The 17775-nt window shown below is 36.6% G+C and overlaps 2 protein-coding genes across 2 annotated transcripts in view; both read left to right on the top strand.

Annotated features, from left to right (window-relative positions):
* LOC107551524 (extracellular sulfatase Sulf-2-like) overlaps nt 1-8250 on the top strand; it is a 42732-nt gene extending 34482 nt beyond the window's left edge. The window contains 4 exon segments of the mRNA XM_016233138.1: nt 12-181; nt 429-571; nt 1600-1723; nt 6133-8250. Of these exon segments, the coding sequence (XP_016088624.1) occupies nt 12-181; nt 429-571; nt 1600-1723; nt 6133-6743 (1048 nt within the window). The 3' untranslated portion in view covers nt 6744-8250.
* Nucleotides 8251-9948: 1698 nt separating this feature from the next.
* LOC107551514 (rho GTPase-activating protein 39-like) overlaps nt 9949-17775 on the top strand; it is a 36385-nt gene continuing 28558 nt past the window's right edge. Inside the window, exon 1 of the mRNA XM_016233128.1 lies at nt 9949-10105. Coding sequence (XP_016088614.1) covers nt 10092-10105 — 14 coding nt within the window. The 5' untranslated portion in view covers nt 9949-10091. The remainder of the gene's footprint in view (nt 10106-17775) is intronic.

The following is a 17775-nucleotide window of genomic DNA, read 5'->3' as shown; positions in this document are numbered from 1 at the left end:
TGTCTCTGTAGGAAAGGACAGGAGAAGGATAAGAAGGCCTGGTTGTTGTTGGAACAAAAGCGCAGGAAGAAGCTGAGGAAGTTACTGAAGCGCCTGCGTAACAATGACACCTGCAGCATGCCTGGCCTCACCTGCTTCACACACGACAACCAGCACTGGCAGACCGCTCCATTCTGGACATGTAAGACACACACACACACACTGTAAAAAATATTGCTTTTACAACTGCATGCAAAGAATTAAATCCATCTGGATCTGATGCATAAGGCAAACAGTTGAAGTAATGGGGTTCCCTGCACATTGAAAAAAGAGCCAGATTTGGCCAGATTTGTTCAAAAGTGACACCAAGCGTTCATATGTAACGAGCTATGAGTGAGAATGTGTTGACTGCATTGATGTGTCTCACACGATTTCATCTTTGTTTCCAGTGGGGCCGTTTTGTGCGTGCACTAGTGCCAATAATAACACCTACTGGTGCATGAGGACCATTAATGAGACACACAACTTCCTGTTCTGTGAATTTGCCACTGGATTTCTGGAGTACTTTGACATCAACACGGATCCGTATCAGGTCAGTGATCATGCTGTATATAAAGACAACATCAAATCACCATGGACCATGTTTACTTTCCTAATAAATGGTCCTACTCTTAGTGTACACTATTCATCAGTGCATTATTTAAAGAAAAAAAGCAGAATCATTCTTCACAGTGTAATAGCTTATTCTGCCTCTGAAAACAATTTCTTAATCACGGCCACATGGACAGGGGAAAATAATATTGATCAAACATATCATAGCCTGACATCAACCATCAAGTCAAATATCGATGGATGACTTGTGTTTCTTCAACTATAGGCACATTTTGCCCTGTGGAAAATTAATAGGAAATTATTAATTATATTAATTAATAATTAATTGTTGATTATTAATTATTATGAAGAAAAATAAATTATTATTATTAACAGAAATAATTTCTTAAAACACACTTTTCACACTCACATTAGTTTATTTTGACTAACAGTGTCCAACAGTGAACATACATTCATTTCATGAGAATTCTGTTTTTTTTTCTTCTTCTGTATTCTCGTGAATATTTGAATCATAGTGTCATATACACTACATCTCAGATTATTGTATCACAACATTCTTGCGAATGGCCTTTTGAACTTTTAAAATGGCAAACTCTTTTGTTTTGCCGAGGCTAATTTCGTAGCTCATGTTTCATGTTTAAACTAAAACAATTACAAATAAAATAATTCTGCTTATATGTAGTATTTACTTTTTTTGTTTGTTTGTTTCCTCCATTCATCATGTGACATTTTCATCTTCTGTTGTCTACTGGTGTCACATTAGTCAACAAGAACACAAAACACTTTACTAGGGGCAAAACTGTTTTGCTGTGGGAGAAATTACGGCACAATTTTTGACAAATTAAAAACAAAACAAAAACATTTTCGCAAAATAAGTATTGAAATGGTAACAGAACTTGGAAATTCAAATGCTTTTTTATACTGCAACAATATTTAGTCAAAAATGTCACCAAAAATGAATGTTATATTAATGTCTGTGTTATGTTGCATCTCTCTGTGTGTGTATAGTTGGTGAATGCAGTGAACACACTGGACCGGTATGTTCTCAATCAGCTGCATGTTCAGCTCATGGAGCTCAGGGGCTGTAAGGGACACAAGCAGTGTAACCCTCGCACACGCAGCCTCGACTTCGGTGAGTCACACACACACTCATATAGGTGAAAATACCTCCGCAGCACACACACACACACACACATACACACAGCTGCATCATTCTTCTAGGCATCCAGCCCAGAGCTGGCAACACACTGACTAATACATGTGCCAGACACACACACACACACACACACATACATTTCCCTCTGAAAGGACCAAGGCAAAGGATAACATGGAATTTCACATCTTCATCATCATCATCCTCACCTGATCCCTGGCCCTGCCTTGCTTCCTGTCTTCCTTGTTTTATATGCAAACAGAAACTCGTACCGTCACCTCCTGAGCTGCTGTCCTGAAGGGTAAACATGTGCCACACAGCATGCTGTCTGAGGATGGTATGTCCTCAGTTGTATCTGACATGTAGTCCTTGCTCTCAAAGTCATCAAACTCACACGGACGTGACTGAAATTCGTTTTTAGCGGAAGTGATCATTCCAGTGATAAAAACAGAAGAGGCACATTTATTGAGTCTCTTATTGATTCACTCGAAATGAACTCAAGGACAGCTCGTGTTAAAGGAACTCACCGGTGCCTGCAATCTGATTACATTTCTCAAAAGGTCACATTAAAATGCAAGCGTAGAATGAAAACTTAAAATGTTTGTGGACAAAGGTGATTTATTTTAGCATGAACTGCTTGGTCAAAATCATAATAATAATAAAAAACAACAACAACAACAACAACAAACCAAAACGAATAATAATAAAATACAAATAAAAATGCATAGAAAGGTTGATTTTTTTTCTTTGTTTAAATACACAACTGTTTAGATAGGGGTTGACAAGATAGTTAATGGGTTTGAAAGAAGTTTATTATTACAGTTTAAAATAAAAGTTTTAAACTTTTGTATTGAAAATGTATTTTCAGCTGCCAAGATATAATTTAATTTAATTTAATTTTCAATCAAAAAAACTTGCTGGCTCCAAATGTTTGAAGAGTAGTGCATCAACAGCAAAAAAAAACTTTTTTTTTTTTTTTGTAGTCAAGCTCATATTTTCTTATGTGTTAAATAGTTTCGCCACAGATTGTATATTTTTATTGTAAATATTTCTTAGACACTTGATCTTTGATATTAACAAGCATGGGAATTGCTTTTTCTTCCTTCTGAAAGTTGATCAACTTATTTCTTTTGCGAACTGTGTACGACTTTATTGTTAGTTGCAGTTTGGTATTTACATTTAGCATTGTTTGACTTTGACGCAGTTTTACAGAACAGATTGAGCTTGCCATAAAAAGTTGGTTGAGGTTTTATTGTGCATGAAAGTCATCTGAAAGGGATCAGGATAGCAGTTTATCAGCTTAAGATGAACATTAATATTCTGCATCTGCATATTGAGCCTGCAGATTCATCATTTTCCAAAAGATGACTTTTATCAAGCTCATTTATTCTGACCCTTGCAATTCCATCCACAACAATGGATGATCTTATCTTGGCACTGCGACCTTCCACATGACCCTTGGACAGAAGCCCAGAGTTGTTTTTCCAGTGATGCTTCCGTGAGGATCTTAAACATTAATGGGGCTGTACATCATATTGTTTTTACACTCTCTAACTAATGATATTGTCTCTTCTTCAGGGGGTAAAGAGAGAAGCAGCTATGATGAATACAGGTATCACTGCCAAATGAATTTAACCCCGTTGTAGACTAGAAAGCTACTGTGAGAGTATTTTGGATGAAGATACTAATCCACTTCTGCAGTTCTGTTGTAGACAGCTTGGAGCTTAAATGAATGTTGAATAGTCTGATGCACATCACACACACCTAAAGGCATCACAGGAATTCACTCCTCAATGTGAAATCAAGGAGAAGACATTCTGTCATAGAGGATGACGCGGAGACTAGAACCGATTTGATGTCAGTTTGCTGTTAAAGGAATGTTTCAGGTTAAATAAAAGTTCTACTCTATAGTCATAATAATGACTCATTCTTCAGTTTGTAAAAATGAAAATCTAGTATACTATAATGCAGCGGTTCCCAACCCTGGTCCTGGAGGCACCCCAACACTGCACGTTTTGCATGTCTCCTTTCTCTGACACACCAATTTCGGGTCTTGAAGTCTCTACTAGTGAGCTGATGACCTGAATCAGGTATGTTTGATTAGATATTCTGGTATCTCTAAAAGCAATTATATTAATTCCTCTGTACAGAACTGCCTTATTTGAGTTATACAGCTGTCTAAAACACCCTTTAATGAAGAGACTATTACTCTAGGTGGATGAACTTCCAGTTACTATGCTGTAGGTATTCTGCATGTAAAGTCTCTTTCTGTTATCCTTATATTTATTATGTGTAAGTTACTGAGCACAGAGTATCCTGTCTTTGCGCCACATACTTTAATTGTAAGGGTTTTCCTGTAAACACAACTTTTGCTTGTTTTTAGAGATTGGCAGATACATTTTGCAGATACTGATAATTAAGGTGGGAACACATTGAAGAATTAATCTGACTATAATTTTTTTTTTTTAAATCAATAATATGAAGGAACATTTTCCACATACTATAAAACAAAGGTAATAACTGTTATATTTAATGATTATTTAATCAAATCAATAATTCCCTACACTGAAAAAAAATATTCATTAAATTTACCCTTTTTTTAAGGTAAGTGGTTGCAATCAGTTTATTTTAGCTACATTTAAATAAACCAATTTAGTTGACTGACTCTCAACATTTTTTTTAATGTAGTTCAAAAAAAATTGTTTGCAACCACTTACCTTTAAAAAAATGTAGTATCATTTTTTTCAGTGAACAACACACTGATGATTTATAGTATTGTTATTTTCAAAATGTGAATTATGTACAAGAAATGGAGAAAGAAAAAAACTGAAATTGTTAACTGGTGGCACTGATTAATCAGTAAAAGCAATAACAATCTCTGTCATTTTCACAAACTGAGAAAGAAGTATTAAGTACAGTCTGCCTGTTCCAACAGAAAAACATAATCAACAACAACAAAAATAATACAATTAAACAATAACTAAGTCTAAATCTAACAATTTATGCATGCAAAATGGATTTCAAGAGAATGGAAGACCATATATGATTAATAAATGACCAGCCTAGGGATAAATGTATTATCACATAAAGGATTGATTATTAATATCACACTACCGTCAGTAGGACTTATATATATTATATATAATTTTATTTAGCAAGGATGCATTATTAAGATTTCTATTCCAAATACATGTTGTTCTTTTGAGCTTTATTCTTCAGTTAAAAAAAAAAAAGTTTCCACAAAATAATATTTAGCAGCACAACTGTCTGGCATATGATTTCTGAAGGATCATGTGACACTGAAGACTGGAGTAATGAAGCTATAAATTCAGCTTTGCATCACAGGAATAAAGTTAAAATAAAGTTAATACGTTCTAAAATATATTCATATACTAAAATATATCAATTGTAATGATATTTCACAATATTATTGTTTTTCCTGAATTTTTGATCAAATAAATGGAGCCCTGGTGAGCATAGGAGACTTCTTTCAAAAAATATTTAAAAAATCAAACCAACTCAAACTTGTGATCGGTAGTGTAAATATATGGACCTTTTTCTAAGCTAGTTAGTTCTTATAAACCTCATGACCAACCAAACCCACCCACTCAGTATGTGGGTCCAATTGCAAACATTTAAACTCCCAGTTACTTCCTTGACAGATCAGATGTCTTCTCCTTCAGATTCTGTACTCTCTGTCTCGGTGTCTTTGCCTCTCTTGTTTTGTCTCCCTCTCTCTAGCCCTGTTTTGTGCCTTGCATGTATTCAGCCTTGGGTGTTGTGTGAATGTGAAAGCCTTTAAATTCTCTGATTGGCTGTGTCTCTATCACATGCTTGAGTTTGGGGGCGGGGTAACAGTTTGTCTTATCATTGCTTGTCGCATTAGGCAGTTTCAGCGCCGGAAATGGCCTAAAGTGAGGAAGCCTGTCTCCAAATCGCTGTGAGTTTGGATAATAATTCTGCTTCTCGTCCGTAGGATACAATGCCACCAAGCCACTACCTTGTCTGAATCACAGTTCTCTCCCTCTCTCTTTAATTTCCTTTCTCTTGAATGCATCTGCCTGGCCTGCATGATACAGCATTAGTTTGTAGAGGCGTCTATCTGCATGGAAACTGTTTGGAAAAATAGCAGTTTTGTTTCTGAGCACGAGGGAAGATTCCCATCACACGCCCCCCCATCATCTTCACCTCATTTCATTTGAAACCTGAAACATTTACGTTCTTCCTTCACCATCACAAGCCTTTTCAGGTTTTTTTTTTTTATTGTAGTTTATTTTCCAATCACAAGCATCCATCTCTATTTTGATGCATCCACTTTTAATGAGTGCCTTAAATTGTTTTGTCGCTGGGCGAAAATGTTTAACATTTTTGGCCGTGTTCCCCCACAGAGGACAGATATGGGAAGGATGGGAAGGATAACTCATGGAATGAGGGCGTCCCGGAAGACATCAACATGTTTCCCGGCGAGCCGAACTGGTCCGAACTTGAACCTTTGTACAGACTTGATGAGCACGCCTACGATCTCAAACTCAACTTCACCCTCAGCCTCGAGGACTGGGCTCATTTCAGCCGCTCCGTGGACCACATGTTCACGCTTCTCAGCAATGACAACCAACCGTACTCTCCACGCCGCCCTGACGACAGACAAACAGGAAGAGGCCACGCCCTGGTGTCCTCCAGCCAATCCGCTTCAGCCATCTACCTGACCACTCTGGCCACGCCCGCTCTTTTATTGAAGGAAGCTGGCGCTGAGGTCTTAAGAGACGTTTTGGGGCTAAACCAAGTGGAACGTCCCTCTTCTTCTTCTCCTCCTTCGCCTTCATCACATCCCATGCGACCTGCGGGCTGGGACACTCCTCTTGGAGAACTGAAAGGGGACAAACAAATAGAAGGGAGGGACGATGATGAGGAGGAAGAGGAGGAGTTTGTTCAGAGACGGACAGGAAGGTTAAGCTCCGCCCACTGTGACTGCAATGACATTTTGCAGGAAACGGTTTGACTCTCATGTAACGTTCCTCTCTCATACCGTCCCTCCTCAGAGAGACATCGCAGAAAACTTCTAAATTTGATGGAAGTGAAGAAAGAGGCTGTTTAATGCCAGCGTACAGTCCTTCGGTTTGTTTTTCTTCTCCCATATGTTCCCTCGCTCCATTATGGACTGGCCTCAGAAGCGCAGCGACACCCAGCGACATTTCCGTCTACAGTTGGACTGTTTTCCCAACTTGTCCATAAGATCGGCTAGGCTTTGAACAGAGCACATTTTTATCTTTTAACTTAGATTATTTACTCTATTTTTATTCTTTCATCTTTTTTTGATGGGATTTGGGAAGGTTGGGGGTTAAAATTCATAGCAGTAAAACTTCACAACGATTGAGTTGTTGTGACCGTTCATACTTGATTCAGTTTGAAACCGGTTTTGCACCATTATTCTTGATGGCTGCTTTTCTCATTTTGGTGTCTCCAGAGGGTGTCTCACTTTTTGGGACGATAACTTTTACAGCCTTCACTGAACAAAACCTCAAACAGATCAATGACGAATGTGTGTTTGTGTGCTGTGTGAGTGTGAACACGCTGTATCTGAAGTCAAAAGTGAATTTGAGAGCATTCTGATTTCATTTGTTGCTCCCAGTGTATGTTATAGTATTATTTCGTTTAATCTTAAATATTGGACAGTTTTTTTGTTCAATAGAAATAAAATCTAAATTTCTTACAATTTCTTTGCTGTTATTGCAGCATAATGAGTTGAACCAACTAACCACAAAAACAAAAAAGAAAGAAAAACAGTTAATTTGATGTATCGGTCATTATTTGTATTTGACAAAATTGTATGGTTTCCCCAAGCAGATTGAGAACGAAATTTTGATGTACCGAACATGCCACGTCATATTTGTAACCTTTGCTTGTTCTTAAAACCTTTGCTGTACACAATGCTACTAATATCAGAGCAAAAATATTAAATGGATGTATGTATTTTAATGTGTTTGCAATGTAAATGGTTAAAGGATATTTTTATTACACATTTGAAGCTAAACTGACCACCAGACATAAAGATTTCACTCCAGCTTCAGGTTTATTTATGCTGCATATTTTAACAGTTCTTTAATACACATATTCAGTTTGTTATGGTGACATATCTAAGATTTTTTAAATTATTAATCCACCTTCCTGATGTATTTCATCCATCCCTGTTTTGAGATCAGTTTGGTTCTTTGATGATTGTGATTCTATTGTTCAAGAGGGTAATAATCTGATCCCTGATCAGTCCACTTACTCTGGGATACTTCATCAGCACAGGTCATTGTGTTCACATATTTCATATCAATGTACAACATCCACCCCTCACCTCTCGTGGCTGTACTAAAAGCAGTTTTGTCTGAGATTGTGTATGGTTGTTTTAAATACCACCATAATTATTGTAAAGATGTACTGTGCATAAACTGGAGGATAGGAGACAACTTGGAGAGAAGGAGAAATGTTCCTTTGGCACTTTTTTTTGGAATAGGAATTAAAAAAAAAAAAGATGAGATGGTTTTAACAAAGTCTTGTAAAGTTCTATAGATTTATCATGCCTATATTTTTCGTTTTGGTTTACCAGTGAACATTTGATAGTGCTCATTACTTTGTGAATAAAGTGTTGAATGCCCAAATTACTTTGTATTGGTCTTTTTTCCCAACAAGTTTGTGCCATGTGTTACCTTGTGATATGCAGGGTTATGTTTAAAGGGGACATATTATGTCTATTACATATATGAAATATAAGTCTCAGGTGTCCCCAGAATGTGCCTGTGAAGTTTCGGCTCATAATACCCCACAGATCATTTATTATATCATTTTGAAAATGCCCATTTTGAGTGGAGGACTGGAAGTGGAAATGGATGTATCTTCAAAAGCAAATGAGCTGCTTCTCCCCGCCCCCTTTTTTATAGCTCGTGCCTTGGATGCTCCACCAGTGCCAAAACATCAGTTTGGTTTTGATTATCATGTCTGTCGCGCTTAAAGCTTATTTGCATGCGTTTTAAAGATAGTCGGTTTAAACTTCTGATACAGTTTTCTGAGCGCACACATCCACAGAAAGCAGCAGAGAAAAATACTGTAGCAGGCAGATCACTCACTGTTCATGATGCACGAACTAATCCTCAATATTGATTTGGGGGTTTATATGAATGTGTTTCTGAGGGGAACTGACTGTCTTCAGAAAAGTTTACGTGGTATTTTCTTTTAATCTCATCTCTGTATAGTTCATTTAAAGCAGTGTTTCAGCGCAGTGCTGCTGTGTTAACAGCGGTAACTAAGGAAAGACTGTATCTGCTGTTCCAGAAGCGCCTCCTGCTGTCAGAGAGTGAATCTGCGTCTCATTCAGAGCTTCTTCTGTTCGCTTCATTCAGGCATGCAGCATAATTTCACAACGCTAGTCAGAACATTCTGTTTTTGCTTCAAATTGGGTTATTATTAATTCAAATGATGTATATGAAATTATATAACTAAATGATATGAAATGATATAAATGATATGTATAGGAATTATATAACTAAAATTAAATAACTGTAATTACAGATTTAGGTTAGATAAAGACGTCAGTCTATATTTTTCATCTTTTTAGGAAACAAATCAAAGAAAAATAAACAAATTCTACTGTTCCCAATATTCTGTATGTTGCTCAAAAACTAAATATATTGTGTTCAGTGTTTTTTGTTTTTTTTTACCCCGTCATTTAAAAAGAACACATTTTAGAGCTGTAACGACAATACCGTGATACCGTGAAACCGTGATATTTTTGCTTAAAGTTATCATACCGTCAAAATCTCATACCGGCCCATGCCTAATCTCACAATTCTGACTTTATAACTCGCAATTGCGAGTTTAAATCTCGCATTTCTGATTTGTGAATTTCTCACAATTGCCCGTTTATATTTAGTTTAGTTTATATCACAATTCTGAGGGGAAAAGGTCAGAATTGCGAGATGTAACGTCAAAACTGCGAGAGAAAAAAAATCTGAATTGTGATATAGAAATAAATAAAACCTTTGTTATTTTGTATTCAGCGCCATAGTGACAAAGCGGGCAGCCTGTACTACCGATACTCGCCAGCAGATGGCGCCACGCGTCAAACTCGCTCATTCCGCCTCAGTGAAACTCCAGCAGGCTGCGGTGGAGATCAGATTACTCGAGCATGCATGGCCCTTGCTGAAGAGGGCGGGGGAATAACCCACTCCACTGTCTGCCTCAAACTCCTGCGGGACAGAAAGCCTGAACTCCACATTCACAGTCTCAGTGCAGTCTGCGCAGTTTCTGCCAGAGGACACATCTCACTGCTTTCACTTCCATTAGTCCAAACAATGTGAGGAACATGGCTGACAGAAGGTAAGATGGATCATTTTGCTGAGTTGTGGAAACATGTTGCAGTTGCACAATGCTGTTGAGCTCAGTTTGCTGATGGGGAATCGCGTGGGTAACTTTGAAATAGAAACTATGTTTGTTCATTGTATCGGGGGTCTGGATGTCACATTAGTGGGATGTTTTGATTAAATGAAATACAGACTACATCAGGTTATACTGTTGCTGTGTTTATAAAGTCTTACGCACGGACTGAGATGTTCAAACAGTGTTTGCATGGTCAAAGTTCAGTGAAAACTAGTTTGAAACCGATTATGATGTTGCTTATCAATTTTAAAGTTATTTAATTAGTATATAAATTAACTTAAGAACTGTCAGGGTAATTACACACATTTAAACAATGACTTTACCAATACAAAACAGACAGCAACTTTCAGTATTTTCAGTTTTTACACAAATCTAATAGATTTTTATTTTTGTAGTTTGTTTTTATTTTATTTAATTTATTTTTACATTGTCCATGTTGCCTTTTTGCTCTGTTTCTGTTTTACATTAATATATATATATATATATTGTTAACCTTGTTACTATTCTCTTTCCCTTGTAACCTTCCTTTATTACAACGATTTACATATCCATAGATTAAAAAATACATTATAAGCACATGTTGTCTTTTTATCATTTTATGTTACATTTTGTTTATCAGTAGTGGATGATTTTAAATAGCCATCAAAATTACCGTGATGACAAGTAATCATTGTAAACTGGATATGTGGTGAAACATCAGCATTCATTGCATATTATCAGAATAAAACACACTTTGTACTGATTTGACATTGAGATGGATGCTAATAATGATACATTAACTTTAAAACTGTCAACCTTGTCACATTTTACCTGGTTACTTTTTCAACATTTATTTTGTTTGAATTTTGCTTTAGATGACACAATGCAGTTTATTAACACTTGAAGTCATTGCTTGTCTGACAAAATATTTAAAGGGGTCATATGATGCGATTTAAATTTTTCCTTTCTCTTTGGAGTATTACAAGCTCTTGGTGCATAAAGAGAAACTACTTTGTTTGGCCTTCCAAAAGAGGACAATATCCGCTTCGTCATGCCTGGAGCTGATCCGTGCTGGTCGCTGAGGGAATACATCAACTTAGTGCTGTGGATCGCCGGATCAGCTTTCACCGTTTTCACCGCTCCTTCGCTGGGACCGCTGCTCTCGACCCCGCCGCCTCAGCTCACTCTTGCGCTCGCGCTAGGCCGCTGTGTTTTTTGTTGTGAAAGCGAAACTACTTTGTTTGGTCTTCCAAAAGAGGATGCTATCCACTTCGTCATGTATGTATCCCAGTATGGTAAGGGGCGTAACATTTCCGTCACACGCTTGAGGTATTCGGCCAATCACAATGCACTGGATAGCTGGCCAATCAGAGCACACCTTGCTTTTTCAGACCGATGAGTTTTGTAAAAATCGACGCGTTTCAAAAAGGCGGGGCATAGAGGAGAAACAATAATGTACAGTATGTGGAAAATAATGTGTTTATTGAACCTTAAACCGCATAAACACATTTCATTACACCAAATACACAAAATAATGTTCTTTTTAGCAACATCATATGACCCCTTTAACAGCTAATAAAAGAAAAAGGAAAAAATGGACAACACCCATTTCATTGAACTAAGTTCGACACTAAGTAAAATATAGATACCTGAACTATATTTTCATGTCAGAAGTCTCTGTGATCTATATTAGATGTTCAGAGTTGTGATGGGTTGATTAGTGGGGCAGATTGATGAACAGATGCGATGCGGCTGTTGCAGGCTGGTCCAGTGTCATCTTCCAGGTGTCAGCATTAACGGAGTTAATACGGTGGATTTTGGCATGTTTTATTAATCATGTTGCAATGCCATATCCCTTTGCATACTCAAAGACCTCCTCTGAAGCCAGGACAAACACTGACAGCTTTTCTGAACTATTGAAATATTCACAAAGCCATATGGAGTTACTATTAGACTGGAGACTGAAAGTTTGATAATGTGTCCCAATTGCTCGCACACTTAGTTGTCCATGCATTAATTATTTATAAATTAGCGAACCGAAGGATTAGTTTAGCTAAAATGGAAATTCTGCCAGGAACCCAAAACAAATGCCTTGTCCCTGATGGAAACATCAAGATATTTCTCTGGTTCTGACCTCTAAGAGGTTTTGGATTTTTATTTATTTTTTTAATTTTACAGTCTATATTTATAAATAAGCAGATTCTGTATGAAGTTTATGAGTAAATCTTTTGAGCAGATGTTGGTTGTGTTCACTGTTCCATGCTTCAGGACTTAATATGGAATGGCAGAAAGATTGTTGAAATTAAATGGCCATTTGTGATAGATGTGGGCCAGATCAGATGGAAAATGAGTTTGTGGGTGTGTGTTTTCAATGCAAACTTGGCTCAGCTGTAACTGTAGGGTTTCTGTGTGAGATGATATATCTTGGCCTCTTCCATTCACTTGTAGTATTACTGGAGAGAGGCCTAAACACAACACAAAGCTGCCTCTCCCCATGCCGTCTTCCTGTTGGCCAGTTTAGGAAACTCTTCCCAGAAGAGTTTTAGAAGACTTTCAACTGTTCATGGGACCTTCGTGATTCTTCCAGAGAACTGGAAAGGTGTGTTTCTCAATGTCGAGAGCACATCTTTGGCCTGCATGACCATATCAGGCAAATTCTATTGTGTAATTATGATTATGATGATGATTGATTTCATTCACTTTTGTTTGATTTGGCTTATTGTTTTAATAAGAAACATGCTCGTTTGTGTCTTTGTGCAACCATTTAGCCTCATTAGAGTCCATGCAATTATATTATATTATATTTATATATTTATATTGTCTATGTTTTAGATTATATTTTTATTGTATTTTATTTAACAGTATAAAGGAAGTAGGGTTTCAAAGGGGCAAAACATTTTCTGAAAGTTTGCAAAAAGTCCTGGAAAGTTTCCAAAAATGTACAGAAAGTTTTCTGCTTCTTTGCGACCTTAAAAGGAAGCCCTTAAATGAGGCTAATTTTGGGTTCATCTGACTACCATCAGGAGGCATTTACAAAAGACATGTTTTTAAATTAAATGTCACTAATTGATTGGTCAGTTGACTAGTAGGTTGTTAGTCATCTAACAGGACCCATCCCTAATAATTTAACAAAAGTTAGATGTAATGGAAAGGCAAAGGATATAAACAACCAGTTCATTTGTCAGTAAAATATATAGGATATACTTTATTTATATAGTTTATAGTGATGTCAAACGATTAATCGCGATTAATCACATCCAAAATAAAAGTTTCTGTTTACATAATATATGTGCATTTACTGTGTATATTATTATGCATGTATAAATACACATACATACTGCATATATGTTGAAAATATTTATATGTATATATTCATATAATTTATATTATATATAAATATATTTAATATATAAGTGTAACATATTTTTCTTAAATATATACATGCATGTGTGTGTTTATGTATACATAATAAATATACACAGTACACAGTTATATATTATGTAAACCATTTTTTATTTTGGATGTGGTTAATCGCGATTAATCATTTGACAGCACTAATATTTTATTTTAGTATTATTTCTGTACCATTATAGTATTAGTTTATTTTATTTTTGTAGCATTTCTATTTAATTTTAGTTTACAAATTGTATGTGTTTTTGTCTTTTTTGTTTAGCTTTATTTTTATTTCAGTTCTAGTTTGTCATTTTTGCACTTATTTTACTGCAGAGGCACCATATTAAAGTTATTTCTTCATTCACAAATTATAATAAATTTTTTCAGCTTTATTTCAGCTTTATTTAAAAACAACAAAAATTGTTTTTAATAATTTTAGTTTTAGTTATCATTAACAACACTATAGTTCATAGTGTATATAGGCCTGTATGTGTGTGCTGACAGCAGTTTTGGATTTTCAAAGCCATACTAGATAACCGCTTCATCCAGCACAGATCTCTGCTCTGTTCTGAGTGTCTGCAAACCATTCAGTGTTTTTTACAGCGTGCTGTCGAACACATTAGTCATAAAAGACTCTTTGTAAATCATTTTAATAGCCATTGTAAATTAATGAAGAGCTCTGTTGAGAATCACTTCTCAAACAACGCTAACACATATGACCCCTACATTCTGTGTCTGTGTGTAGATGGCTTCACTGGCACACTAAACGTGCACATTCTCTCTGAGTCACGTTTTAAAGCAGCTTTCCCAGAGTAGGTGGGTATCTGCTGAATATTAACCCAATAGTGCTAAAGTAAAAGCGTTTAGCCTGTAGTGGCAGTCATTAAGTGCACAGTAGGGCATGTCTGCGGCTGTCTGAAAATAACTCACAACCCCCACTGAGATGATAGGAAACTGAGCCAGACAGCGCTCAAAATCTAACCCGGCTCTCCCTCTAGCAAGGTGGAGTTTTCTTTACTGGTCAGATTCACTCTGCTGAACTGCTGAAACTCTCTTAAAAACGGACACACGTCGGCCTGATAACATAACTATTTTACAAATAGGTGATATTGAATGAATTTGTACAATTTAATTTAAAGTGAAAAAAAAAAAAACTACTTTATGTTGTTTAATTAAATGAATTTCTACGATTTGATTTAAAAAGAGAAAACATAGCTGCTTTTCAAATTGGCGATATCAAATAAATATATACGATTTGATTTTAAAGAAGGAAAAGTAACTTTTTTGGTGATTTTCGAATTTGTATGATTTGAGTTAAAGGGGTCATATGATGTTGCTAAAAAGAACATTATGTTGTGTATTTGGTGTAATGAAATGTGTTTATGCGGTTTAAGGTTAAAAAAACACATTATTTTCCACATACTGTACATTATTGTTTCTCCTCTGTGCCCTGCCTTTCTGAAACGCGTCGATTTTTATAAAGCTCATCGGTCTGAAAAGCAAGGTGTGCTCTGATTGGCCAGCTATCCAGTGCGTTATGATTGGCCGAATACCTCAAGCGTGTGATGAAAATGTTACGCCCCTCACCATACTGTGATGATGCCCTGTCAGGCCGGAGCGATGATTCAAAAACATGAAAACCCATTATAAACGAGGCATTCGTTGCATCCAGTGGGGACATAATTATGGATTATATTGACTTACACTGTCTTTTTACGCGTTGCGTTGCATCGCGTTTACCGTGTAAACATAAAACCATGTCTGCATTTGTGATCAGAGAAATGACAAACAACAAGCCCTACTCTACACTGCCCAAAAAAACTCGCTTTAAAAATAAAAAATATAAAAACTCTTTAAATATAAAAAACGTACTTACTTACTTGTGTGTCAGAACAGCCGGCATTGTAGTCTACTCTACCAGGATAGGAAATGGTCCTCCATAAAATGTGCTGCATACATCTGAATATTTGGGTTGAAGTGTTCTGGAACAGTGTTGTAAATACAACTTAACCACTGATTTCTAGTCGTGTCCATTTTTGGAAGGCCAAACAAAGTAGTTTCGCTTTCACAACGAAACACAGCGTCACACACGGTGGCCTAGAGTGAGCCGAGGCCGGGGGATAAAGTGAGGAACGGCGGGAGGGTTAGAGTGAGCAGAGGCGGCGGGCTTGATAACGGCGTGGCCGGTGGATTTGACGAAGGAGGCTTGCGGCAACCACATGTGAAGACCCGGGGCTGGACTCCACTTACCCGTGTCGCTTTATGTCAGTATGTCATAAAGAGAACGAGGCATCAGTTTACTGTCTGGGATTTGTCGTGTTGTGCCGCGCCGGCGCCGCATCCAGTGTAGTCAGACAGCATCACTGATTATAATGGGTTCTATAGTATTTTGTCGCGTCGCACCGCCCAGCTCGCGTCCGGTGTAGACACGGTGAGAGCCACGCAGATGCACGTGAACACTGAATTCCGTTCACTTCCGCGTCTAATAATGACACATACGTGAGAAATTATGTCAAAATGCATGCCTCTGCAAGTATCCTTGTAAACACAGCTGCTTATGGCTTAGGTGAAGGAAAACAATTGAGAAAGAAAATGGATGTGTAACAGTATATTAGTTCACAGCAGTTCAGTGTTGCTTTCTGTGTTATGAATGTTAATCAAACAAAACACAGAGAAAAATCACTTTCGTAGCATTAAAACATATTTATTATATTTAATTTATACAGTGAAGACTATGCAGTGTTATTTTACATTTGATTATTCTATTTCTGAAAAATATAAAGCACTGTTTATTTAATTTGTATCTTTGTTCTATTATATTTATCTTGTAATTTGCTTATTTTCTATGCTGTTTTACTCACCTACAAAATCATCCCAATCATTGATATATTTTTTTTCCAAATAGAGCTATTCAAGTCATCTGGTGATTTATTTATTTATTTTTTCATATTGCAATATATATCGCAGAAAAACAAAATATTGCAATGTGAGTTTTTTTCCAATATCATGCAGCCCTAAAAGAGAGTGTGTTTTTTTTTAATGAATTGGTGATATTTAAAAAATGTAGGGTTTTGTAGAAAAAAAAACATTACGTTTGCTAAAATGTAAAATAGTTATGAATTGCCATGAGAGTTTGTTGACATACATTGAAAAACATTGGTCTAGAATTTACTTTTAAACACATTTAATTGAGAAATTACTAATAAATTTCACAAATAATTACAAAGAAACCGCAAGTAACTCATTGAATTAAAAGTGAAAATTTGAAGTAGTAAAACTGAAATAATATTTTCATTTAAAAACATTGTGAATTCAAAATTGATACGTTCTACTTTTTAAATAAACATCCCTGGTCTTATTATTATGCAATTCATTATCCTTGGCAGAATCTTTTTTAATTTTCATAACCAGGGCAAACGAGATTTTTCCCTTTCTGGGGTGTTATGGGTTTCGTCTGCTGTTTTGTTGGGTGTTTTGCTTTACTCAGAAATACCCAAACACTTCATTACATAAATATACTGTATGTATGTATGTATATATGATAAACTTCAAGATATTGCCCTATTTTTTCCACCAAATAACCACAAGAAACCAACTGTAAGAGACATTAGTGTTAGACCACCACTGCTTTTCAGTTCTCAGTGGTCTTTATGTTTCAGGAGAGCCTGTAATGTACATACCAGTCAGTAGCACCAAGTCTCTCTTTTTTTTTAGTTCTCAATGAAGCTCACCACATGCTCTTTACCTCGGATGAGTGAGGCTGTAGTCGCTTGGGGAAATACAACAGGGGGACAAGCACACAACACACACACACACACACACACCTGCCCTGGAGGTTTATCTCTGTGCTTTAGTCTTTTAAGTCCCTGCTAAATCCCTGTTGAAAAGCTTCATTTAATGAGACTGGCAGAAATTGAGTGTGTTTTCGTCAGTATTCCCTAATCAACACAAGACGTTCCCCATCTGTTCTAATGCACTTTTCCGAATCAGCCGGACCCATCTGAAACACTCACACTTGTCCTCTGATCCACCTCTTACACCCGGCCAGCTGTTCCACGCTGAAGTTCCTCATCTGCCTGATAAGAGTGGTCACGACCTGAGAGAACTGTGGGCCAGGCAATCCCGAATGTGTGTTCAGATTAAGGAATGTGCTTGATTTAAGTGTAATCTTTCACTTTGTGAAGATCTGCATGTTTAAATATTACCAGAGAATGCAGTCACACAGTGATCCAACAAGT

Source organism: Sinocyclocheilus grahami, unplaced genomic scaffold (assembly GCF_001515645.1).
Source record: "Sinocyclocheilus grahami isolate Dianchi unplaced genomic scaffold, SAMN03320097.WGS_v1.1 scaffold426.1, whole genome shotgun sequence".
Classification (NCBI taxonomy): Eukaryota; Metazoa; Chordata; class Actinopteri; order Cypriniformes; family Cyprinidae; genus Sinocyclocheilus; species Sinocyclocheilus grahami.
Note: the sequence above shows the minus strand (reverse complement) of the source record. Positions and strands in the feature narration are given on the sequence as shown.